Source organism: Telopea speciosissima, chromosome 2, assembly GCF_018873765.1.
Source record: "Telopea speciosissima isolate NSW1024214 ecotype Mountain lineage chromosome 2, Tspe_v1, whole genome shotgun sequence".
Taxonomy (NCBI): Eukaryota; Viridiplantae; Streptophyta; class Magnoliopsida; order Proteales; family Proteaceae; genus Telopea; species Telopea speciosissima.
The window spans coordinates 19,431,781-19,458,837 of NC_057917.1; the positions used below are offsets into that span (position 1 = coordinate 19,431,781).

The following is a 27,057-nucleotide window of genomic DNA, read 5'->3' on the forward strand; positions in this document are numbered from 1 at the left end:
AATGGAGCACACTGAAAGTTGGGGTAAAAGGCTGAGGAGAGCTTGAGTGAGGTCAGGTCTCTTGGTAAGGTGGTCCTGGAGATAGGCTATTTGAGTAGCTGGAGTTGGGTTGTTGTTGTGATTTGGTAGGTATTGGGAAAAAGTTGGGTGTAGAAAGGCGTGCACAGGGAGATTTGGTATGATGGAAGGGAACAAGTTTTGGCCAAGTAATTGCGTGGGGTGTGATGGAGGGGCTATAATGGGGTCATTAGTGTTAGGCTGGGTGTCATTTATGGGTGTAGGATAAAGGTTCTGGCAATTCAGAAACTGCCAATCAACAGGGTAATCGCTGGCAGTGATACCTGGGCTGACAGCTCTGCTGATGGTGCTGACAGTACGGGGATTCTGTCTGGGGCACGCCTGATTTCCTGCTTCGCTTGGGGTCATGTTCCTGCTCTCTCTCTGCGGTCTATCATCTCTTCCGACGCCGGACGTCAGAGTTGCTCCAGTACCTTCCCCTGCCGGTGTCTGCTCCAACTCTTCAACACTCAATCACGCAGCCTGTTCTATCACTCGAGGTGGAGGAGTGATTCCTCTAATGTCAGTTCCAGCTCTGCCTCGTGGGAGTTGCTTACATCTTGAGCCCGCTAAGCAACCATGAACCTGACAGTGGTTTTGCTCTTCCGAGAACCATAAGATACACCTATTCTCCTCGTGTCCAATGGTACCGCAGTAGTAGCAGTACAATGGCATACGCTCATATTTGACTTGGATTTTGAACTGCGAACCATTTTTCCTTTGCAGAGTAAGGTGGTCTTTTAGAGGTTTCAAGATGTTGACACTCGTTCGGACACGAAGGAATCGGATTCTTTCACCAAACTGGTTACCATCGATAATCATTGCCTTGGATGAGTGGCCAATCTTGGAACCCAGTTGCAGTTCTAGCTTCAGGTCTTGTAGCTCCAGCGGGACTCCATGGATCTGAATCCAGAACGCCACCCTGTCGAAGTTCCACTTCTCCTCGTTATTCCATTGTTCCAAAACTATAAGGTCACCAGCCACCGCCCATGGTCCCTCCGTGAGGACGTTTACAATATCCAACTCATGTTGAAGTGGAATGTGAAGGTTCTTTCCTTGACGGGGAATGCCTCGACTTTTCCTTTCGTGTTCCAGGCACGCAGAAGTGCTTCGGTAACCGCTTGAGGCCGGAACCCCTTGCCTTTCAGGATATATCCTACAAGGGTTAGATCCCAAGAGTGGTTGAGACGGGTTTCTGTGTCATCGTCTAGAGCAAAGAAATCATCGTCTGAGTCACTATCTTGGTGGATGGTAGGTGTGGGTGTGGAGCCATTTGAGGTTGAAGCTGCTGTGTGCGGGGTGGCGGTTAGCGCAGGTGGTAGATTTGGGAGTAGATGAGTTGGGTGGAGTGGTGGGATATCGCTCATGATTGGGTTATGAAGACGGCAGATGCTTTCTAGAGGAAAAGACAGTGGGAATGAGGAGCAGTGGTACTGGGGAACGATGCTTGGGGAATAGGGAAGAGGGTCCCTTTAAAAGAAATCAGGGGGGTTTGCTCACCATGACGGTGGAAAGAACAAATCGAACTTCCTACTCCAATATCCCCCCCCTTCTGCTATTTGGGGACAGGTTCTTGGTGGAGATATTTTACCCGTATCACAACATATTACTTGCTATCAACAATTCTACTAAAGGCACACGCTATCAGAAGCCTAAAGGAAAAGAAAAACCCCAAAGAGTTCCAACTGAAGGGACAAACACAGATTCAAACTGGCAACACCCTACAGACTTGGTTCATCACTCTCCTAACTAGGGAATTAAGCAACTTACAAAGAGGAATTGATGCTCCCCATTTCCTCTTTCCTATTTTATAATATCATAAAAATAGCAAGACGACCCAAAACTTCATCAGTACTTGTAGTCCTTGACATGGAGACTCTCAGAGACACCTTCTCCATCACCAGCATCACCCTTGTAGACACCAAGGGTAGCTTCTGAGTTTGCCTTGCACCTCTTCAGGAAGGCAGCCCGTGCTTTGTCGACTTTCTCCTTTTTTCCTTGCCATGTCTTCAGTGTACTCTGCTGCAGAGCACGTCCAAAGGAGAATGATAGAGTCCATGGTTTCTTACCCGGAAGCTTATTCATGGCGTTGAGGTTCAAAGTTGCCTCTTCCTCACTCTGTCCACCAGACAAGAACACTACAGCAGGGACTGCAGGAGGCACAGTTCGCTGCAAGGCCCGCACTGTGTACTCTGCCACCACCTCTGAAGCTACCTTCTTGGCCTCTGATCCAGGGGTCACCATGTTGGGCTTCAACAGAGTCCCCTCTAGCAGGACATGGTGGTCATTCAGTGCCTTGTAGACCGCTGCAAGTACACGTTCAGTTACATCCGCACACTTGTCAATGTCATGAGCACCGTCGACGAGGATCTCTGGCTCAACAATTGGAACCAGGCCATTCTCTTGGCAGATAATAGCATAGCGTGCCAAACCATTGGCATTCTCATTGATGGCTAGTTGAGACGGTTCAGTAAGACCAATCTTGAGCACAGCACGCCATTTGGCAAACCGGGCACCGGCTTCATAGTACTGCTGGCAGCGCTGAGCAAGTCCATCAAGTCCCTGTGTGGTGGTCTCACCATTGGTGCCATAAAGCTCAACTGTACCCTTGTCAACCTTAATGCCAGGAAGAACTCCACCTTCCTTCAAGACTTCGACGAAAGGCTTACCATCAGCGGTTTTCTGGTAGAGGGTCTCCTCAAAGAGGATTACACCACTGAGATATTGTAGAGCACCAGGACAGCAGAAGAGAAGTTCACGAAGTGCCTGCCTGTTAGCCTCAACATTCTCAACGTTGATGCTAACTAGACGCTTGCCAATTGTCCCAGTGGATTCATCAGCAGCGAGGATACCTTTTCCAGGTGTGCCAATGTAGGCAGCATTGGCAATGAGATCATCTGCAACAAAGGAAAGGATGATCGTTAATTGTTTGGAAATATTTCATCAATTCACAGTGGCTACTACAATGACTCAGATCAGCAATATGGGGAATTAAACCCAAAAAACAGAGTAAACGTTTCTGTCAGAAGTCAGGTTGAAGGAAAGGAAAAATGAAGAGGAGAATTAGCAAACGGAGAACGAAGGCATGGCCCAAATTGCAAATTACATGAACAAATATGGATTTTGAGAGAAAATTTTATTTTTCTTAAAAGTAAAAGATTTGTATAACGTCAACTTAATTTCAAAATTGAATGCTGGCACCCCTCATAAGACTCAGATTACTGTAGCATCACCCATGTAAAATGTCTGATATGCCCCTTCCCCTCCTATTTTTATTGTTTTCCCATAATGCCCCTCCACCAAGGCATGAAATTGCACTGTCCATGTAGCAAACCCTCTCCTTTTTCTCAATTACTAGTTTGATTCATGGATTCCGGCTCAGCTCCTCGTACAAGGAGCAAGGAGTCCCTCCTTGGACTTTCCCTAGTGGACACATATCCTTCACAGAACCGAAAACCAATTTTTACTGTTTCTGAATTTTTTATTTTTTTTTTCAATAAAAAAAAAAGGGAAGTATGAGACCCACACCCTTCTTCTTCTTCTACCTCCTAAGGAAGGAACACCACCGCCCCAACCCCTCTTCTTCCTCCCAACCCATTTGCAATCCAGCCCACCCCAAAATGTCACTCTCATGCTCTGTTCCGCCTCTTAACCCCACACCCACCCCTCCTTGCATCCCTGCCCCCGAATCCCCACCCCTTGCAACCCCGCCACACCCACACCCGATTCGATGCCATATGGAGAAAGGGTTTTGCGGAAAAATGGTACATGGTAAAATGCCATGTTGAATAGTAATTGTGTAACTTGGTGCATTGACAAGGAACCTTGACCAGTCCTGCTACTATCAACTTAATGCTATTTCCCTCTATAAAACAGTGAAGCATTTCCCTCCAATGGAGGTTACCCTGGAGAACTCAGATTACCACATTTTTGTTTTCCCATGATGTGGTTAGTGGTTATTTAACAGCTTGGTCCATCATACTTTTTATTTTATGAAGACTAGTTCGTCATATTGCTTTCTAATATTTCTTCCCATAACCTTTTGAAACAGATAAATTTCCAACATGATAGATCTCCTGATTTAGAGAGATGTGGTTGATTTTTTAGCTTCAATTTGGTTAGGGGGTGGAACAAGGGGTGAGGGTGGGATTTAGGGGTGGAACAATGGGCGATGATAGGGATTCAGGAGCGCGTTGCTGGGAGGGGCGGGTGTGGGGTTAGGAGGTAGAACAGAGGGTGAGTATGGGATTCGGGAGCAAGTTGCAGGGAGGGGTGGGTGTGGGTTAGGGGGCAGAACAGAGGATTGGGGTGGGATTCAGGGGTAGAGTTGCCGGGGTGGGTGGGATGGGGTTGCAGATGTATTGGGACAAAGAAGAGAGGTTGGGGTGGTGGTGCACCTTCGTCCTTCTGCAAAGAAGAAGAAGATGGGTGTGGTCCCATTTGTTTTGTTAAAAAAAATAATAATAATCAGAAACCGTAAAAATCGATATTCGAAGCATGGATCGTGTCTTTGTACAAGTACCGTCCGAGTCCCTTCAGGGCCACTCAAATGGAATCCACTGTGGGACCCACAGGAGGAGTGGATTCCATATGAGTAGCCCAAGACCGGATGCTGTCCTTGTACACGTACCGTCCAAGGGCCTCCACGACCACACACAATGGAATCCACTCCTTCAGTCAATCCTGCAGTGGATTCCATGTGAAAGGCCCTGGAGGACCTTGGACGGTACTTGTACACCGACAGGATCCACGCTCCCCTAGAGGGCCTTAGACGGTATTGTACAAGGACACGATCCCATCTCCCCGTACGAGGAGCTGAGCCGGAGTGATTTATGTCAAGAGAAAGAAGACAGCTAATACTAGTTACCAATAAACACATAAACCCTTTTCCAGGCACTCATGGGGATTAATAAAGTGAGACTCAAATACCGGCTAAAACAAGGGAAGGACCTAGAAGGTTACCCTCAGCCCCAGAAAAAAAAAAAAATTCCAATTCATCATTTTCGACTTAGTAGGATATGAAATACTCCAGGACACCATCACTCTGTTTCTTTGATCTTCATTTCCTACAGAGACGAGTTCAGAAAATCGTATAGAGATTCGGACTTGCATGGTTAATTGGCTATCTCCTTCGTGCTTGGTTTTCAATAGCAGAAACCATACACCGAAGACAAACAGAAAGGAGAAAACTAAAACGATCGCTTCAAATTTCTCTCTAACTCATTCAAACAATCAATCGAACAATTGATAGATAAATACAAATAATATTATAAAGATAACTAGCCCACTCAGAACAAAGAAAATACAAATAGAAACCAAAGCATTTATCGAATAAATTAAAAAATAATGACAAATAAGAACCTACATAAGAGAATAACATGTTGGATAATAGATCTCAAACGATCAAGTATATACGAGTATTATAACATATCAGACCAGATCAGCTAAGAAGAACAAAATTGTCTGATCTAACAAGTACTAACCAGATGAATTCACGTAAGAAATAACTCACGAAACAACATCGATAAAAGATACCACAAACAAGTTCTTAGGGGCTAAAAGTAGAACAAAATCAGATCCAACACTAATACAGAGGCAGAATCAGAAGAAAAAAAATCCCAATCTAATCCAAAAGCAAAACTAGAAAACAAAAAAGAAGGAAAGACGAGTAGAGAAACGGAGCACATTACCATGGTACTTTCCCTTGTAGCAAGACATGTTTGAGATGTGTAAGCTAATAGAAAATTTCTTTTCCTGCAATAAAAGATGGCAGAGAGAAAGAGGAGAATAGGAATTAGTGGTAAATTTAAGTGTTCACAGGCAGAAAAGGTGTATTAAAAGAGGATTCGGCGCCGGTGGTAGCTAAGGAAATTTTTTTTTCAAAACTTCCATTTTAAAGCGCAGAAAAGACGAGAAGGATAGAGATAAGGCATCGTTATTATCGCTAAGGAAGATACCAGAACACGCGCCTTTAAGGAGTTTCCTTAACGTACGGTCAGGATTCTATTACTGAGGCAAGCTGTAGCATCTAGGGAAAAACTTCGTTGTACGGAAAACATCCAAGCCGTACGTTATGTGGAACGCTCTTCCTGCTGCTCCTCTCAGGTTCCTAAAAATGGCTTTCCGCGTTTGCGTCTCGCTGCGGCGACTATGACGGCGTTTATAATAAGGTGGTTTCGACCTTCTACACAGTATTCCGTACTGGTACGTAACTGGGCCAAATTTTTGGGCTGGATTTTAGTTCTATTAGCTCGTCTGGGCTCTGTTCTAAGAATAAATGGGCTACATCACTTATGAGTGCATATAAAAAAATCATAGACATGGAATTTTTCTAAATGAAAATTAACAAAAAGAACAGATGTTCAATTGTTCTGTGAATGGAAAGCTTTCGATAAATTGGAACACAAACAAGAGACATTGAATTTGAAAATTTTCAAATTCATATATTTAATTCTTGGGTGAAGCATTCTCTGTGGGGGAGTGCAGTGACCATGCGTATCAGATAGCTAATGAGAGTGTGTGTTGGTATCTCAGGGGAGGGATTTCTATCTTTCATGGGAGTGGACTGGTCTAGGTTTTGTACCAAATATGACCTCGGATGGAGCGTACTAGAGGGTAAGGATCAACGTACCTAATCCCATTTAGCTGATATTCTCTTGATTTGTTGGGTTGTGCTCTTTTCTATTATTTTCACCTTTCATTTTCTTTTTTATCTTCCATATTTCGTATGTCATTTTTCATTTTTCATTTCTCATCTCATCCCCCTTTCCTCTTTTTGGTTAGACCTCAAATTTTCCTTATCTTGTTTTGTTTGAATCCATGTAGATGTTGAGTTGTTGTTATTGTATGGGGGCGGGCAAGTCATTTTGCTCCCATTATGTTTGTCGTTCGGGCGTAGCCCCTGTATTCACAAGAAAGAACTTTTCTCCTTAATTATTTTTGATATATCATTAAACTTTGTTTCTCATAATCTAGATTTTAATATCAAAATAAGGGTTTCAATTTTGTTGTAAGCGATTATCGGATCAAGCGTATCGGCTGATTCATATCCGTATCGATCGTGTTCAATGCTGATACTTTCCAGATTCTATATCAATGGAACAATTCTAATTGAGATAAATCTATTCAAAAACTAATTTTTTTTAATTAAAATTGAAGGCAAAGCAATCCGATATTGTGATATCTTCGTATCAATGTCAATATTGATCAGAACTGATATTGATACCGATACCGATACGATACCCTTTTTAAAAAGCATGCTGCACAGGGAGTGGGTTGGGGAAGGTAAAAGCATAAGCAACACACACCCACGAGATGTTTTGCTTTGGGCAGAGCAATAATGAGATGAGTTTACCCAGCGCCCACAAGTTCTAGATAAACCACGTCTGTGGCCAGTGGGTCTGTGACCCGCGGGCGAGCGCCCATGGTTGTGAACTTCTCGCTGGCTAAAAACCGAGGGGGAGAGGGATAGGCTAGTTGGGCAGCTTCTCCGTCTCTCACTCCCGAGTCCCGACTGATGCGAGTCAGGGACCCGTGACTGATACCTACATGTTCCCGAGCTTTAATATTCAAAATCGGTGATGGAAACAATTAATGCGAATTTCAAATTGAATATGAATCAACCTAAAAACCTTAGGGCGTGTTTGGCTGCATAAATCAATAGAACGCGATTCTATCGAATCACAATTCTAAATTAATAAAACCGTTTGGTTGTCTAATTCCAATGGATTATAAGAATCACGTAATTCTGATTTTTATATTAAATTTGATCTATATCTGAGTTTACCTTCTTTAAGTGAACTAAGATATAAATTACAAATTCTAGACTTAGCATAAATAACATCATCCAACTTTGAATCATAAATTTCTTGCCCTAAATCGAAAAACGATCTGAAAATCGCGATTTTTGCTTCTACTAGGGAAAAACGATCGTCATCTTCCATGACTTGAACCTGCGTTCTTTCTCTCTCTTCCAGGGCCTGAACCTGTGTTCTCTCTCTCTCTCTCTCGCTCCCTCTCTGCTCTCTCACTCTACCGACCCTGTTTGACCCAGGCCATCTCTCGACCTTTCTCTAATGATGCCCTTCTCTCCATCTCCTTCTCTGAAGAAACGGATCTTGCAAGCGTTGGCTCTATGGATCATCCTCTATCACGCCCTTCTCTTCATCTCCTTCTTGGAAGATCTGAACAGTCTCTCAACCTATTGCTTGAAAAAATCCTAAGAAGAAATGAATCTCAGAAGGCAGTGGTCTCTTTCTGTGGGAGCTTGAGGGAGAAGAGAGAGAGAAATCGAACCAAGGAGAAGGAGGAAGAGTTGAGAGATCGTGGAATGGAAAAGAGGAAGATCTGGCTAGGATTGGGTTGAGATTAGAAGAAAAATCGAACCAAATAGGGTTATGATTCTTCAAGAGGTATTGTTCTTTTTCTCAAATGACGTTTGGATCATGTATTCTCTATTTTAGCTTTATTTTGGAGTTCATTTGAGATAGAAAGCACCAAGATGAAGGGATTTTATGGATTAGTATCTATTTGGGTTTGAGTTTTGGTTCTCTGTTTCTCTATTTGGGGTTTTTTATTCTTGTTTTCAAAACATAAAATCTGGAATGGTGACAGAAATAGTAGGAGGAGGAAGAGGATTTGAGGAGCAACAAGAAGGGTTGTTGCTGGCCTATAGCAGGCTCGACCAGGAGCTTGACTTGCTGCTACAGTGGCCGGATAGAAATGGTTCACAATCCCTTCTTTTTGGTTCTGTAGGATGAAACAACATTGTTAGTTATCGGACCTTGATCCATGGAGAGTACCTTATGATAGAGGCTAATAAAAAGCAATCTACAAGGTTGATTGTGAGTGAATTGGTTAATGTGTTGTTTCAAAAAGCCTTTCCTATGGAGCTTACTAGGGGGTGATTACTAATATAATTGCTAGATTATTGATGAGAGATTCCTTGGATATGGAAACGATCTGGAAACCTATGTGAACTGCATCATTCAATTTGAGTTTCTTGGGGAACCTAGAATGCAACTTGCATCTTTTGTGTTCATGTGATCTGGATTCCAAGGCTTTTGGGGCTATGGCTTGATAGGATGGAGATGAGTATTTATTTACAATGTGAATTCTTCTGCTTCCCTTTGTTTCCTTATCTTTTTTAATTGAATATATTGTGAGTTTTTCATCTCCCCTTTCAATGTGAAAACTGAATTATTTTTCCCAAATGTAGTAACAAGAAATGAATTCAACTATGCGAAAATTGCTTCAAATATGGTTTCTTGGGAATCAAGCATGATTCCAACTTGTTCCGGCTTATTCACAAACTATCAACCAAATGTAGCTGTGGCATATTGCTTCTTAATTTATACAATGTGTGTTTTAAGGCTTTTCGGGCTATGGATTGGTAGGATGGAAATGGGCATGTATTTAGAATTTGAGTTCTGGTGCTTGGTCTGTTTCTTTTCATCTTTACTTTTTTATCATATATTTTTTTTTTCAGCTTTTACCTATGGTACTTCAATATGCTTAACTCCTTCCAGTTATTCTGAATATTTTGTCCTATTATTCTCAACTTTCGAGGGCCTTTCTTGATTACTTGTTAGTTGCTGAAGATGGGTTTTGAAGACTGTTCTCATGCTTCTATAAAACCAGAAATCCCATCCAAAACCCAAATAATGGGATGTTGACAGTAGATTTTTCATTACACCGGTGACTTCACCATCTGGGGAATTGGCTGATTCATAGCAACCGCAATGTCAATCCTTCAGATTGGACTATTCCTGCTCCCATTTATGAACAATCATTTTCTTGAACTCAGCTTTTCCCCCCTCCTCTCTTTATCTTGCCTTTTTTTTTCTGCTATTCTTTGTAAGCGATCTTGTTTCTGTCATAACCTTACTTGTTTCCAGTTAGTCGTAGGTCAGAGCTTGCAGCATGGATTAACGATTAGAGCTTGTAGCATGGATTAATTGGACCATCTTTAAGCTTAGAATCCATATTAAATTAGAGTGTGTTCCCAGCTGAAAAACTCTCTTCTTTTCTAATGCAAGTTCAAGTGATGTTGCTAGAAAATTCCCTTCTTTTAGTTGATTGCTTTTAATAGTTCTGCTGTGGGTTGGCTTCAAATGTTTTTTTCGTTCTTGTTCAGTTGATATATGTTTTTGTGACATGGTTTATGTAGGTAAGTGAGTCTTTAGCTCAAAAGGAAGAGTACCTGGGTTTGTTCCCAGGAGATGATGGTTGGAATCCATCACGACTCTCATGTAGCAGTAGCTTCTTATTTAATTTTTTATCAGAATAGGGTGAGACTTGGGAAAATCTGAACTTTTGTTTTTCTTTAATTGGAAGTGTTGTGTTTCAACCTAAGTTCAACTTCAAATTTTGGTTAATTGAAAATCTCTTGTTTCTGAATTTTAAATTTCAGATGTGGAAGATAAATTGACGAGGATTCATTAACATAACAGAAATACTTATAGCAATGGTATATTAGTAATTTTAGGTTATATAAGGTTGGGTGGTAATTGGATTTAATCAATTATTTGGGAACATTAATATGGTAACCGTATTATTATTTCTTATTTTTTTGTTAATGTGTTTTTTACTTTTAAATATAAGGTTTAGTCACTGACAGACTCAGGATAACCAAACAATTTTTCAGATAGATTCAGGATAACTCCAACTGACAGACTCAGGGTAACCAAACAGTTTTTCAGGAAGAATCATGTCATAGAATCATGATAACCAAACAGTTTATTTTCTAGAATTACGATTCAATTGATGGTAACTCAAGTGGATGACCATCCACAATCAGACCACATCCAAAAGATTTACGCAACCAAACACGCCCTTAAGGCTCTGTTTGTATAGAGGGAACTTAGGTAGGGTGGGAGAATTGAGGTGAATGCTTTGTTGATGTGGAACTTCAAAATCCCATTTCAATCTTGTTTGGTTAACGTGGGGTGATGAACTGACAAGCTCAAGAACATCATTAAATGTTTTGTTTGCTGATGTGGTACTTCAAAATCTCACTCCCATCCTATGCAAAGTCTGAGATAGAATCCTGTCTTTATACAAGTATCGTCCAAGGCCCTCCAGTGCCACTCACATGGAATTCACTCCTCCTGTAGGCCCCACAGTGGATTCCATGTGAATGGCCCTAGAGCACCTTGACCAGTACTTGTACAAGGACAAGATCCGCGTTAGCAAAATCCTACCAAATTGATGAGACTTAGATTACTATTCATGGGAAAAGTAACTTTACGTCAATATTTTTACCCCAACAAAACCCCACCAACATGTGGGTCCCATCTTCCCACAATCCTACCCCACCTTCCCTTCTTAAGCAGACAGAGCCTTAGAGTATTCTAGGCCTCATTTGTTCAAGAGAGGGAGGTGGGGTAGGATTGTTGGGAAGATGGGACCCACATGTTGGTGGGTTATGTTGGGGTGGAAATGTTTAGGTAAAATTATTTTTCTTATGAACAGTGGCCAAAGTCCCACCAAATTGGTGGGACTTTGGATAGCAAAGGGGTGGGATTTTGAAGTGCCACACAAGTAAACAAAGCAATTAATAATGTCCCCTGGGCTTTTTTAAGATTACCACCCCAAATTATCCAAAAAAAGATTGGGGTGGGATTTTGAAGTGTCACGTTAGCATTTTCTCATCTCAATTCTCCCACCCCACCTACATACCCTCTAAACATATGGGGCCTAACGTTTCTGGAGTTTTGTTTTTGAAACCTTCCATATCAAATCTTTAAAAATCAGAACCTGATCAGATTCATCAATTTTTTTAAACTCTAACCTGGTTTCTGGTTTATATTTCTTCGATCAAATTTGGTATTGACCAATGGGTATATGTCTTTTATATAAATGAAGTAAAAAAAAAAATTGGGTGCTTGTCTAATGGCCATGCATCAAAACCAATTGTTTTTTTGAGTCAAAGAAAGGCCGTTCGACCATAAAATTTTATTAATGAAAGAAAGAAGAGAAGTTCCTGCTAGAAAGGATAGTAGGATTTACAATAAAAAGGAGGTGGTTTCATCCACCAAACAAAAGACAAGCTAAGTGATGAACCCAAAATAGAGCTGACCAATCAGAGGCTGCCATGTGGTGGAACCAGAGATGAGCCACACCAAGGACAGGAGAAGACTAGGCATGGACCACCCTCAGGTCAACACCCCTTAGGGAGAACACCAAACACCCCTTGGGTGAGCTCCCCTAGGGCGAACACCACACGGGTGAACTCCCCTCAGGCGAGCTCCCTTGGGGTGAGCACCCCTCGGGAGAACACCCCTTGGGGCGAACACCCCTTGGGCGATAACCCTTGGGCGTGGACCCCTAGGGCGAACACCCCCCTCTGGGCGCAGACCCATATGTGCGTGGACGGGTGCAGACAAAGGTCGGAGTACCACCGCTACCAACTGCAGGACACACACTGCCTCTAGGACTCTGGGCCACCGCCTACCAATCAACGTAGTCAGAACGGATTCATGCACCCGAAATCTATCTACAATCTATCCATCCAAGACACCAAGTCTATCAAGGACACCACCTCTCATGAGAAGACAACCTATCAAGGATAAGCCCTGCTATTCAGGGACTCTATCAACTACGAAGGCCACTCTACATCAACTGGGACTCTCTACACCGCCATATACTACTATAAAAGGGAAGGCAATCTACCCCCTCACCCATCCTGAATTCTAACTATTCACTCATCTGTTTGCCCAGAGAGATCTAACTTTGGCATTAGAGAGTCCTAGGCCGGAACCACACCAGTTCTCCTTTGTCACCTAGGGTCTTTTGTAGGTTACGACACTCGAAGGACCGCTGAGCGAAGTGGTGGTGGATGTAGTACCTAACCCCAATGCACCAACAACTATGGGTCAGATTAATGACCTGCAGCGTCAGATCCTCGATGACCAATGACTCTTTCGTGAATACCTAAGGCAGAGGGCGGTGACCCACCGTCGTAGGCGGAAGCAGAACCCCGAGAGGTCACCTCCCAGGGGTGACAAGTCCGAGAGGCACACCAGACAAGCAAGAGAGCCATCCCAACTCCCAAGGAGAATAGCAGACCTCTCAGTAAGGCCTGATCGTGGGAGAACACCATCACACCGAACTGTAGCACCAAGTCCAGATGGCTCGATCAGGAGATCAGTATTCCAAGGTCGGCTAGGGGGGAGTTATGTACCAAGGCAGAGCCACTCCAATGGGGATGATAGCCCCTCACGTTCACATCAAGGCTCATCGCGACGTGACCCTTCACCATCTCGCCAATACTCAAGATGGGAGGAGGCTTCAAGGAGAGGAAGAGAACGAGGTCACAGTAAGAGACCAGCCACACGTGACAGACCATTGTAGGACGAGGAGCTAGATAAGAGACTCCGGGAGTTGGATGAGAAGTTGGAAGGACTGAAGAACCAGACCAAGGGCGAGACACACTCGATCCCTGGACAACATCCATTCTCAAAGGAGAACATGTCAGCCACACTCCCATCCAGGTTCAGGTTACCCACCTTTGAACTCTACAGCGAAACCGTGGACCCCAATGACCATATCAACTACTTCAATGGGATGATGACCCTATATGGTGGATCGGACGTGGTATCCTGTCGAGCGTTCTCCGCATCCCTCAAGGGTGCAGCAACTTCATGGTTCCCCCGACTACGTCCGAGGTCGATAGGTTTATTCGCAGAGCTGTGCGAGCAATTAGTCACCCGCTTCCAGAGCAGTGTAAAGCAGAAGCAGACCACTGTCAACCTATTGAACGTGATACAAAACACTGGGGAGTCCCTCAGGGAGTATGTTAACAAGTTCACCAAGGAATCTCTGGAGGTCCAAGACCTAGATGATCAAACCCAACATGCAGCCCTGGCAGGGGGTATCAGGGACCTTGAATTGATCAAGGACCAGGCACATTATGAAACCAAGACCATAAAGGATCTCCTAGAGCGATGCAACCAATTTCCCAACATGGCAGAGATAGTGCAAGCTTGAAAGAAGGTGATCAAAGCCAAGCCCTAGGACAACAAGAGGTCGACGACGGATGATCGCAAAGAGAGTAAGAGGTCGAGGACCGAGCGTTGGCAAGACAAGGGAGACCGCACCTCGAGAAGGGGAGATCATCGCCCAGAAAGGGGTGAACGAGCAAGCCGTCAAGAGCTCACACCCCTAAACACTACCAGGTCACAAATCCTCATGCAGATCCAAGAACGTGACCTAATCCGATGGCCACGACCCATGCTAGCAGGACCTGAGAAGCGTAACCCCAATAAGTATTATCTCTTCCACAAAGACAATAGGCATGACACAAAAGATTGCTACCAACTAAAGAGGGAGATAGAAAACCTTATTAGAGCAGGAAGCTTGAACAAATACATAAAAGGAAGGCGTGACGGTCATTCGGGCCAAGGTGACCGAGGTCGTGATCGAGAAAGGGAAGAACCAAGGAGGGAAGAAAGGAGAGCACATCGAGATAGGGAGAGAGACCGCACAGAAGAGATGAGAGATGTACCAGAACCAAGCAGCACCAAGGGAGCCCCCATCCTCACCATACTCGGAGGACCGGGGCAAGAATCAACCAGGAAAGCCAAAGCCCATGCCAGGTTCATGGGAGTAATAGAGAAGCCAAGCAAGATGGCAAAGACCGAGACGGTGATTTCCTTCTCAGATGCAGACTTAGAAGGTGTAAGCTTTCCACATGAGGACGCCTTGGTAGTACAGGTGAAGATAGCTAACCGACCGGTGCATAGGGTGATGATAGATACAAGGGCGCCCATGGACGTACTCTCACTGGAATCCTATCGCCAGTTCAGATTTGGAGACGATCAACTCAAGTCGAAGCCCACATACCTCCATGGATTCTCGGGCGCCACGGCCTCCATCAGAGGCACCATAGAGCTACCTGTCACCTTTGGAGAGCACCCTCAACAGGTGTCCATCATGGTAAACTTCATGGTCATCAGGTTCGTGGTGTTATTCAACGGCCTCTTACGGTGACCATCTCTGATGGCCCTTAGAGGAGGCGTATCTCCACTCCACTTGAAGATGAAGTTCCCCACTGACAGTGGAGTGGGTGAAGTCCGAGGTGACCAGAAGAAGGCTAGAGAATGCTATGCCACCTTCGTAAAGAAGAACAATGGCAACACACAGGGGATGGCATTGAGCATACAGAACTTGGTCAATGACCAAAGGGATGAACTCACAAAGAAGAGAGGGAGGCCAGTAGAGGACCTTGTCCCATGGCCACTCAGCAAGGATGACCCCTCCAAAGTCATGCAGGTTGGCTCATTATTGAGCAAGGAGCAGAAAGAAGAGTTGGGGCACCTCCTCCAAAGCAACATGGATGTCTTTGCATGGTCGACTGCAGACATGCCAGGCATACCTAGGTCCATAGCAGAGCACAGACTGCACATAGACCCTACTAGGAAGCCCATCTAGCAGAAGAGATGGAATTTTACCCTCGACCGACAGGCGGCTAACAAGGAAGAGGTCGAGAAGTTGAGCCGAGCAGGGTTCATTCAAGAAGAGAAGTTTCTTACTTGGCTCGCAAACATGGTCATGGTACCCAAGCCGAATGGAAAGTGGAGAATGTATGTCGACTACACTGACTTGAATAAGGCATGCCCAAAGGACGAGTACCCACTACCCAGGATTGACTTATTGATCGACGCCATCGTAGGACATGAGATGCTGAGTTTCATGGATGCCTACTCAGGTTACAACTAGATCCTCATGCATGAGGATGATGAGTCTTACACCGCCTTTTGAATGGACAAGGAGAACTACTGCTATCGCGTCATACCGTTCAGGCTAAAGAACGCAGGGGCCACCTATCAAAGGATGGTCAACAGGATGTTCGAGGAATAGATCGGGCGCAACATGGAAGTGTACATGGATGACATGCTTGTGAAAAGCGTCCGAGCCCACCAACACCTGGCTAACCTGGAAGAAGCATTCACTGTACTGAGAAGAAACTAGATGAAGCTAAATCTTGCGAAGTGTGCATTCGGGGTAACGTCAGGAAAATTCCTGGGGTTCATGGTCTCAGTACGTGAAATAGAACCCATCCAAGATCAAAGTCATTCAAAAGATGGCACCACCTTGGACGGTCAGAGAAGTACAAAGGTTAAATGGAAGGATCGCTGCCCTTTCAAGGTTCATGTAACGGTCAGGAGACAAGTGTCTGCTGTTCTTCAAGAAATTGAAGAAATTCCGAAGTCCTAAAAACTTTACATGGATGGAGGAGTGCCAGAAGGCATTCGATGAGCTAAAGGAATACCTCAGGAGTCCACCACTGCTCGGATGACCAGAACTCAATGAAGAACTGTAGATCTACTTGGCTGCGACCTCCGTCGCAGTGAGCGTGGTACTGTTGAGGGAAGAGGGTAAGGTACAAAGACCTATCTACTATGTCAGTCATGTGTTGATTGATGCAGAGATCAGGTACACAAGGATTGAGAAGGTTGCCTAAGCATTGGTGATCGCGGCTAGGAAGCTAAGACCTTACTTCCAAGCCCATACCATCATGGTCATCACCGACCTACCATTAAAGAAGGTATTGCATAAGCCAGATGTCTCCGGACAATTGATCACCTGGGCCATTGAGTTGAGTGAGCAGGACATCAGGTTCTAGCCCAAGATGATAATTAAAGGCCAAGCCCTGGCAGACTTTGTAGCTAAATGTACCCTGCCAGGGATCGAACCCAGAGCAGAGGAGCCAGAGGAGAGTGATCGAGGATCCTGGGAGATGTATGTGGATGGTTTGAGTAACACCAGAGGAAGTGGGGCTGGCTTCATACTCACCTGCCCTGAAGCATTTCGAATCCAGTACGCTTTTCGATTCACCTTCCCAGCATCCAACAATGAAGCAGAGTATGAAGCACTACTGGCTGGACTCTGGGTGGCTAAAGCCATTCAAGTCACACACCTATCCATTTGGAGTGACTCCAAACTTGTAGTGAACCAGGTGAACGGAGAGTATGAAGCGAAGGTCGAGTGAATGGCATCATACCTAGCACTTGCTCGAGAATTGATCGGGGAGTTCATGAAGTTCGAGATGGTTCGGGTTCCCAGGGTTGAGAATGCCACTGCAGACGCACTATCCAGGCTAGCCAATGATAAACTCAAAAACCTGGCCAGTGCGATGTACGTTGAAATACTACATGAGCCAACATATCAAGAGAAGCAGGTTAATGAGATTGAGGAAGGGCCTAGTTGGGTGGACCCTATACTGAACTACCTACAAAATGATGTTTTACCAGAAGACAAGGTCGAGACAAAAAAGATAAGGATGAGAGCTGCAAAGTACACCGTCCTCAATGGAGTATTATACAAGAGGGGAGCCACAGCACCACTACTTCGGTGCCTAGTACCCAAGGGAGCCCAGTACACCCTGGCAAAGGTACAAGAAGGGATATGTGGAAGCCACATGGGGGGAAGAGCCCTAGCCTACAAGATCCTCCACAAGGGACTCTACTAGCCAAGAATGTAAGAGGAAGCGGTGCAGTATGCCAAGGCATGCGAGCAATGTCAATTGTTCACCCCTGTACCCCATCTACACGCCACTAAACTGACATCGATCCTCAACCCCATTCCCTTCGCCATGTGGGGGGTAGACATCCTAGGGGACTTCACAGCCGCATCAGGTAACCGCAAGTACTTGGTGGTCGCCATAGACTACTTTGCCAAGTGGGTGGAAGCCAAGCCATTAGCCAAGATCACAGAGAATGAAATGGAGAAGTTCATCCGGGACGACATCAACTACAGGTTCGGCGTGCCAAAGATCATAGTCTCTGACAATGGGAAGCAGTTCAACAACCCCAAGTTCAGAGCCTTCTGTCAGAGCTACAACATTGACTATTGGCCTGTATCGGTAGCCTACCCATAGGCCAATGGTCAGGTGGAGGTGATAAACAGAATGTTGCTAGATGGAATAAAGAAAGGGCTAGAAGGAGCCAAAGGGAAGTGGGTCGAGGAACTTCTGAGTGTTCTATGGGCATACCGTACTACAGTAAGAACACCCATAGGGGAAAGCCCATTCCGCCTGGCATATGGCATAGAAGCATTGGCACCAGTAGAGGTCCTCACTATGTCCCACAGAGTACTGCACTTCAATGAGAGAACCTACACAGATGGACTACGAGGAAACCAGGACTTCCTGGACGAGGTACATGAGAAGGCATTGCTGAGGAACGTGGCATATCAGCAACACACAGCCAAGTACTACAACGCCAGGGTGCGAGAATGATTATTCCACCAGGGGGACTTAGTCCTAAGAAGGACAAGTGCATCTCAGCCAAGGAAGGAAGGGAAGCTATCAGCCAACTGGGAAGGACCTTACATAGTTTCTAAGCAAATATGTCTAGGGACATACCGCTTGAAAACTCCGGGGGGCAAGAAGGTAGACCGTACCTGGAACTCGGAACACCTGAAGAAATACTATCAATAGAGTAACGACAGCAGCACCGCCAATAGTAGTGGTAGTGGTAGCAGTAGTAGTAGTAGTAGTAGATTGCATTACAGTTTTCAAGGATAATTTGAAAATTTTTATTTGAAGTAAATGGTTGGTTTCGGAAATACTTGTCTCCTTTTACTACTTGATTGAACCACTCCCACCACACACCAAGGTCCATAGACCATTAAGGCGCAATGCCACCAATGCCACCAAGGTCCGTAGACCACCGAGGCGCAATGCCATCAAGGCCCGTTGGCCACCAAGGTCCGTTGACCACTGAGACGTAATGCCACCAAGGTCCATTGACCACTGAGGCGCAATGCCACTAAGGCCCGTTGGCCACCAAGGTCTGTTGACCGCTGAGGCGCAATGCCATCAAGGCCCGTTGGCCACCAAGGTCCGTAGACCACCGAGGCACAATGCCATCAAGGCCTGTTAGCCACCAAGTTTCGTTGACCACTAAGACGTGACACCCCCAAGGACTACAGACCACTAGAGGTAGCAAAAATAAGGAAACTCATCGAAGCAACAAGGATCACATAAGTACTACATCCACATCAAAGGAAGAAAAGTCAAGTACTACAATCCGAGAAGAAAGTAAACATCACAATCCAAGAGTTCAAATCCAAAGGTTCAACATCTAAAAAACACATATAAGATTAGGGAGCATCTGATGGAGGAGCGGCATCCGACCCAGCAGGGGACATCATGTCGGCCTCAACAGGGCGAGCCACGCTCTCCTCTGGTAAGACCACACCCTCCTCTGTCTCCACAGCACCCTCCTCAGGAGAAGCGTGAACCCCAACAGCAGTCTTAGGGAGTAGCGTGGTGACCTCCGGGAACTCTGAGCAATCATAACCTAGGGTCTTCTCTAGAACGTGAACCACCAAGTCCCTGATGCCTGCGTCATTTATCTCCTGGTTGTACTTATAAAAATACGCAGTGATCTCAGGAGATTACTGATATGCCGCTACCGCTCGCTCCCCTGCCTCAGACAGCTCAACCTCATGACTCTGCCTCAAGGCACGAAGCTCCTCCACCAAAGCCCGGACTCTAGATGAACTCTGAGCCACCGCTGCAGTAGCCACCCTGAGCTCCTCCAAGACACTCCTCTCATGAGCCACAGTCTCCTCTCGGGCGGCCTTATGCCCTTGAAGCTCCCTCTCCATGCTATGCATCGCACACTTCGGCTGGACCTCACAAAAAGCATGACCCTCCAGACGGAGCACCGCCTCTGTAACCCGGTGCTGGACTTGCAACCAACATGGTTGTCAAGGGACATCTCAAGCACAAGAGAAGCAATGACACGAAAAGTAAAGACAGAGAAGAACAACTAACATAAGCCATATCCTGGTAGAGGCTCTGCGACAGGAAGGCATCACCAAATCCCTGAAAGATGAAACGCTCCACAGGAAGCCTCTCCATATCCAACCACTCCCGACATACTCCACAACTGGCCAACATCGCTCCCTCCTAAAGATCCCAAGAAAGCACCAAAGGGGAGGAGGTCGGCGGGGCTGCAACAGTGTCAACAGAAGAAGAGACCACCCCTTTTCCTTTAGAAGGGGGTGGAGTAGCAGATCCAGGGGAGGAGACGGAAGGAGACGTCCGTGGAAGAATCATGCGTGGCCCAGTCCTCACCGTACCAAAGGAATCAGGACCACCCTTCTGCTTGGTCCCAACCACCGCGGAAGGAGAAGAAGTAGGAGCGAACGGAGCCGCACCAGCAGAACCATCCCCAGGAGAGGAAGGCTGAGTACTCCTCTTCCGCAGGTTAGAGTAGAAGACATCAAGATCCGACCGTATGTCCACTGCACGATAACATCCAATCATAAGTACAAAGTAAGTCCGACAATGGGTACATGAAAGAAAAGTACATAAGCAAACATCAAAGGAGCCAAGCATCTTACTGGGACCCAACTTCCAGAGACATAGGAAAGCCTCGGAATCCAACTCACGGATGTTGAACGGGCTGCATCCCTAACACCGCCGAAGGGACTCACGCTCAAAGTCGCTCAACTCAAGGGGAGGTTCACACTCCTGACATCAATGGCCTCCCAAGCAGACCATAGTGCACATCGAGGGACCATGGAGAAAAAGAAGCGGTCCCTCTAGATCTTCACCGAGTTGGTGATCCCCACAAGAGGATCAACAGAAGCAAGGGACCCCTTAGGTAGTAGCACGCCCCAATTGGGCAAAGAACACATAAAAGCCCAGGACCACTCACCAAGAGTTGGGCAACACCTGCCTAGGGGTGAGATGATAGTGCTCCAACACCAACTCCATAAAGCGGGGGACAGGAAAACGAAGGCCATGGATGAAGAAAATGTAGTAAAGCCTGACCTCATCCGCTCGGTGGGAATAGGCATGGTCATCAGGCCCTGGGGCACGAAGCATGAGCTCAAAAGGTATATGGAACTTTTGACAAAGTGACACCAAGTTTGAGGGGGTCACAATGCTAGAAATGTGGGCCGACTTACTGCTAGGATCCCCAACAAAAGAGGAGGCCTTGGAGACCCTGCTACGACCCCCACAAGGGGTGGAATCCCTAGAAACCTCCTCATCATCATCACTAGCAACAAGGGGAGACAATGGAAGGGAAGTATCCGTAGAAGAGAATGACCTCGAAGAGGACTCCCTGGAGGGAGACCCAACCACAACTGTAGTCGGGTCGGAGTGGCTAGATGATGACATGGACATATAATAAGAGCAGGTTAGCTACTTACTTTAAGCGACGACCTCCCAAAGCTAAGCAACCGACCACAGGCGAATGGATGTCAACCTATAACCATCAACATGCACAGCCCGTCACATAAAAAATAATAATACCAAAAAAAAATAAAAATAAAATGTATGCTTACCGAGTACAAGTAGGAGTAGATCGAGGACACCCAAGTGGGAGTGGATCAAGGACACCCAAGTGGAAGTGAATCGAGGACACCCAGGAGGGAGCGGATTGAGATGAGGACGTACAAACAGGCGAGGACCAATGGACGGTCGCGAAGGGGCGAGGATGCCCGAAAAGGTGAGAAGCACCAGCGGACGCGAATGGGCGAGCATGCCCGAGCGGGCGAGGACCGCAAAGGACTCAAATGGGCGAGCACACCCAAACCGGCAAGGATGCGGGCAGACGCAAATGGGTGATGATGCACGAACGGGCAAGGACGTCAGACGGATAACCCATGGGTCATGTGCGGCGTCGGTCTAGGATGAGCACCGACGTGTGTCGATCAAGCACCAGGCGAAGTGTGGGTCAAGGCAAGCTAAGCACGACCCAAGGGCGAGCATATGAGCGAAGCAACGGCCAAGCACCAAGCCATATGTGCCGCAAAACCAACCAAGGCCCAAGGGCTAGAAGGAGTCAAGAGACAATGATTAACAAGCAAAAGGATGGCACGCTACTCTTTGCCACCAAAAGACAAACACCTTGTGGGCAACAAAAGGTGAAGGCCAAATGTAAAGCAAAGGAGAAAAGTAAAAAGCACGAGAGGAAGTGGAAAAGCAAGAGAGGGAAAAAGTGAAGAAAGAAGAGGACAAGAGTATATATCTATACAAAGAAGAAAAAAAAAAAAAGAGAAGACAAAAAGTTGGGAGAGGAGAGGCTTGAACCCACAACATCTCACTCACCAAGTAATTTTGCAGGGAAGACCCTAAAGAAGAAATTATTTATCGAGAACCCCTTGATGGGCACACAAGCATAAATGATACTCTCTTGAGCACTCCGCTCCAAGAGAGTGGGGGGCAAATGATGAACCCAAAATAGAGCTGACCAATCAGAGGCTGCCATGTGGCGGAACCAGAGAAGAGCCACACCAAGGATAGGAGAAGACCAGGCATGGACCACCCTCAGGTCAACACCCCTTAGGGGGAACACCGAACACCCCTTGGGGCAAATTCCCCTTGGGCGAACACCACACGGGCGAACTCCCCTCGGGCGAGCTCCCTTGGGGTGAACACCCCTTGGGAGAACACCCCCCTCTGGGCACAAACCCATATGCGCATGGACGGGTGCAGACAAAGGTCAAAGTACCACTGCCACCAACTGTAGGACACACACTGCCTCCAAGACTCTAGGCCACCGCCTACCAGTCAACGTAGTCAAAACGGACTCATGCACCTGGAATCTATCTACAGTCTATCCATCCAAGACACCAAGTCTATCAAGGATAAGCCCTGCTATTCAGGGACTCTATCAACTACGAAGGCCACTCTACATCAACTAGGACTCTCTACACCACCATACACTACTATAAAAGGGAAGGTAATCTACCCCCTTGCCCATCCTGAATTCTAACTATTCACTCATCTGTTTGCTCAAAGAGATCTAACTTTGGCATCGGAGAGTCCTAGGCCGGAACCACACCGGTTCTCATTTGTCACCCAGGGTCTTTTACTGAGCGATTTCTCAATGCAACACTAAGAATAGATGTTTGTTTGGCAAGAGTATAAGCATCCTTATTAAAAGATCTAGGAACATACAAAAATGTAACATATTAAAATGCACGCATAAGTGCTAAAATGTCCTCAACAATGGAGTTTTACTGTTCAATCAATAGAACTAATAGAGGACTTAAGAAGACCAACTAAAGCTTTACAATTGAGAAGACAGAGATGTGCTTTGTTAATCGGATCCGGGTCCTGGACCCGATCCATGGCACCCATGTGGGGCGGCTTGACCCAACCCATGAGCAAGGGGAGGGAGCTGTTCACTTTAAGTGAACGACTTCCTCTCCCCCTTTCCTATTTAGAGTGAAAGACTACAAAGGGGGGGACTTAGGGTTTTGACTATAAATAGATGCTTTAACCCTAAGTCTCATGCTAACATCAGCAACCAAGATTTGTTTTTGTCTCCCTACTCTCCAAGTAATTGTGTGCTCTTGGGATTCCATCTTTTCCCCAGGATAAGTGGTGTGGAGTTCTTTGTCGAGAAACCTTTCAAGATAGTCGAAGATTGTGAAAGAGATCGTTCGAATTCATGAAGCTAGTAACTAAACCCGTACACGATCCTCTTCCGTTGTGTTCCCATCTCCGTTTAGGTAACACCCTAACGTGTGACGATTTATTTACATGCTTAATCTGAATGCTTTGAGCAAGCAAGAAACCATCTCTCACAACCTCAGCTTCCATCATAGTTGCAGAGAATCCCCAACCATGCTTACACTTTGTTGCAAAGGACCCTTTAAAACCCCTAATCATTACTCCCCTGCAACCATGAGATGAGTTAGCAATCCAAGTACTATCAAAAGATATTAAAATATGATATAGATGATGATGTTTTATAAAGAATTAAAATATGATAGAAGAAGTGAGAGGTGCATCCAAAGTGTTGTATGATCGGCGTATTCCTTTAAAATTTAAAATAAAATTTATAGGATAGTCATACAACCAACTATGATGTATAATCCAAAATGTTGGGTAGTTAAGAAGCATCATATCGATAAACTCAATGTAACAGAAATGAGGATTTTGAGATGAATACGTGAAAAAACTAGGAAGGACAAAGGAATGATTATATTAGAGTTGGGTTGGGAGTAGCTTCAATACATGATAAACTACGAAAAAATTGTTTGAGATGGCATGTCATGTTCAACGTAGGCCTTTGGATGCTCTTGTACGAAGGAGTGATTTGATTCCTATTGAAGGAACTAAAAGAGTCATATGGCAGCCCTAAAATGGCTTTAGGAGAAATGGTGAGGAAAGACATGCATAGCTTAGGCCTTGTATCAAGTATGACCTCGAATAGAGTTGATTGAAGGACAAGGATCCATGTAGCTGTCATTTAGTTGGGATAAAACTAAGTTGTTGTTTTAAAAATAAAAACTAGTAGAACCGTAAGCAAATAATGATGTGATAATAAATAGAAGAGTAAATTACACGTCACCCCCTAGTTTTCAAACAAAACTCAAATCACCCCCTGGTTTTTGAAAATACTCATCTGTCCCCCTCTACACTAACGATGTCAACTTAAGTCAAACCTAAAAGTAAAATGACATTTAACCTAAACCCATCCCTTTGTATACCAACCCAACAAAACCCAACCCAACTCAACTCTAACCTACTCACTCTCCTCCCTCTCTCTCTCTCTCTCTCTGATGCAACTCTCAGAGACGGCAACCAGCGGGGCGGTGACCCAACCCTCCTCTCTCTCTCACTTCAATGTGGCAACCCTCTCCCTCCTCTCCTCTGTAACCCATCTCTCTCTCGCTGTCAATGTTCCATGTATATTAGTCTCTGCAATTTCTATCGCTTTACTGTGAGATCAAAATGGCAAGAACGAAGCAAACAAGAAGAAAATGCACTAGAGGAAAAGCTCCCCGTAAGCAGCTTGCAACCAAGGCAACTGGTAAGTCTGGCCCAGCAACCGAAGGAGAGAGAAAGGAGAGGAGGGAGAGGGTTCAAGTGCCAAAGTGAGAGAGAAAGGAGGGTTGCCTCTCCCCGTCGCGCTAGTTGCTGTCTCGAGGAGAGAGAGAGGGAGAGAGAGAGAGAGAGAGAGAGAGAGAGTTAGACGGAGGAGAGAGACGAGGGTTGGTCGGTTTCAACTCCAAAGAGATTCTCAGAATCAATCATGTCTTGCTAAACTCTGGTGCAACTCAGAAGATTGAGTTGCAGGTCATGTGAGGGAGAGAGTAGTGTGAGGAAGAAGATGGATTTTGGGGTTTTTAGATCCAAGGGTAAAAAAATAACTCTACACTGGTCAAGGGTAGTTTAAGGATTTAAAAATATTTAACTGGCTGACATCATAACTTAACAAGATAAAACTAACGGTAGGGACTAATTTGTCATATTGGGGTCTAATACAGGGGGTGATTTGAGTATTTTCAAAAACCAGGGGGTGATTTGAGTTTCATTTGAAAACTAGGGGGTGACGTGTAATTTACCCTAAATAGAATGGAAGGGAATGGAGGGAAAATATGGGTGAGAAAATCATAAGAGGGGGTCTCCCTTTTTCTATTTCTTAACTTGAATAGTTGTAATACAAAATAGAAACCTAGGCTACCAAGTAGTCTACCATAAAAAATAAAAACTTTTAATTACTTAAATCAAAGAGGAAAAAAATAGAATTTTTATCCTCTCTTGTTACAGCACGGTGATGTAGTGCATCGTGCGGTGCTGCAGAAGCCATATGGCACAGCAGGCCCCACATGGAGCACATGGCCTCTGCAGCCGCGGCACGATGCATTACAGCACCGTGCTGTAACAAGAGAGGATAACGATTCAAAAAAATAACATTGAAAATAGAAACTATAAAAGTAAATACTCTTAACAAGGGACCATAAGTTATGTTATCCAGTAACTCCACCTACCGTTTGTCAAAAAAAAAAAAAAAAGTAACTCCACCTACCAATGGTCCATTAAGAGACGAAATATGGGCCATAATGTAGTGTAACCGAATGACTTGTAATAGGCTTAAGTGATTGCTTATGATGGGCTTAAGTTATAACTTGAATATGGGCCCAAGTGTGGCTTAAATGTGTTGGTCATAAAACCACTAAGCCTCGAATAGGGCCTGTTTCTTCTTCCTATGTTGGAGCATCTTTAGTTCTACATCACCACCATTAAGTTTTTCTAGATGAATTTCTCTTTCCTTTAGATTCACTTAGAATTTTTTATACATTCTTAATATAAGTAACTATCTCATTTTACATCACATTAGTATCTTCAACGAAATTCTACCTTCCTTGTGTTACTATTTTTGAGTAAAATGTCTTCAAGTTTTCTCCTTTTAAGTTCGATCTTCTTATTCTTGGGAAAATAATCCCATATATTTCAATGATTCACTGTTTCAAAATACATATCTATGACCATTAATCTATGTTGGATGATTAAATTCACCCCTGGTATAACCTTATAATCATACATAATAATACGTCAACATTTCTACTTGAAAAGAAATCTATTTGGTTACTATTTTGTCCACTGTTCTTCCCTCTTTTCAAAGCTGATAATTCCTAAAAATGAAGTCCCCTCTTCATTTTTATCTCCAAAATCATATTTTTCATGAATTCTTTCATATCTTTTACTATTTCTTCCAACAAGTCAATTTAGATCTCTCCCATAATATATTTTTTTTCTTTGACTCGTTTCTAGAATTAAACAACTATCCACTTGTTATTGGGGTTTTTTTGTTGGCTTTTATCTAGACCGATTGATGGGTTGGTTCAATGATCTAATTTTTGGTCATCCATTTTATCTAATTTTTGGTCATCCATTTGAATGTGAGGTGAAGATACTTCAAGTGTTGGAGTTTCAAAAAGGTGAAGTCTTCAAGAGGTGGTATCTTCTAGTAAATGGAGGAGTTGAGTCTTCAACTATGTTGGAACTTCCAAGAAAGTGAAAGTGGTTTTGGTGGTTGAAGATATTATGCTTGATAGAATCTTCCAAGAGTCTCTTTGGAAGATGTTAGAAGGTAAGACCAGGACTTTGGAGCTAAATCAGCTTGACTTTCCATTGAATGAATGTGAAAATTTATATACAATGTAAAAGGATCAATCAAAGGATCAATCAATCTTAATCTACAGCTATGATTGAAGATACAGAATCAATCTTTACAA

At 44.7% G+C, this 27,057-nt stretch overlaps 2 protein-coding genes across 3 annotated transcripts; both read right to left on the reverse strand.

The window, feature by feature from the left end:
- Positions 1–531: 531 nt before the first annotated feature.
- On the reverse strand, positions 532–1,850 carry LOC122650529. The gene is made up of 2 exons (XM_043843933.1): positions 1,828–1,850; positions 532–1,213 (listed from the first exon to the last, which is right to left on the reverse strand). The coding sequence occupies exons 1-2, from the start codon at positions 1,848–1,850 to the stop codon at positions 532–534; spliced, it is 705 nt and encodes a 234-aa protein (XP_043699868.1).
- Positions 1,844–25,000, reverse strand: LOC122651786 (fructose-bisphosphate aldolase 1, cytoplasmic-like). Of its 2 annotated transcripts, XM_043845321.1 has the most exons (3): positions 24,990–25,000; positions 5,748–5,793; positions 1,844–2,954 (listed from the first exon to the last, which is right to left on the reverse strand). In XM_043845321.1, the coding sequence occupies exons 2-3, from the start codon at positions 5,773–5,775 to the stop codon at positions 1,906–1,908; spliced, it is 1,077 nt and encodes a 358-aa protein (XP_043701256.1). In that variant the 5' UTR covers positions 5,776–5,793; positions 24,990–25,000; the 3' UTR covers positions 1,844–1,905. The 2 variants fall into 2 exon arrangements, with proteins under 2 accessions (XP_043701256.1, XP_043701255.1); XM_043845320.1 differs by lacking the exon at positions 24,990–25,000 and having other exon boundaries at positions 5,748–5,857.
- Between the last annotated feature and the right edge of the window lie 2,057 nt (positions 25,001–27,057).

Coding starts and splice junctions, on each gene's coding strand:
- LOC122650529 (XM_043843933.1), bottom strand. CDS start 1,850: ATGGGGAGCATCAATTCCTCTTT. Junction 1,214..1,827: donor GGGAGCATCAATTCCTCTTT/GTAAGTTGCTTA, acceptor TAACCCTTGTAG/GATATATCCTGAAAGGCAAG.
- LOC122651786 (XM_043845321.1), bottom strand. CDS start 5,775: ATGTCTTGCTACAAGGGAAAGTACCATG. Junction 2,955..5,747: donor CTACAAGGGAAAGTACCATG/GTAATGTGCTCC, acceptor CCTTTGTTGCAG/ATGATCTCATTGCCAATGCT.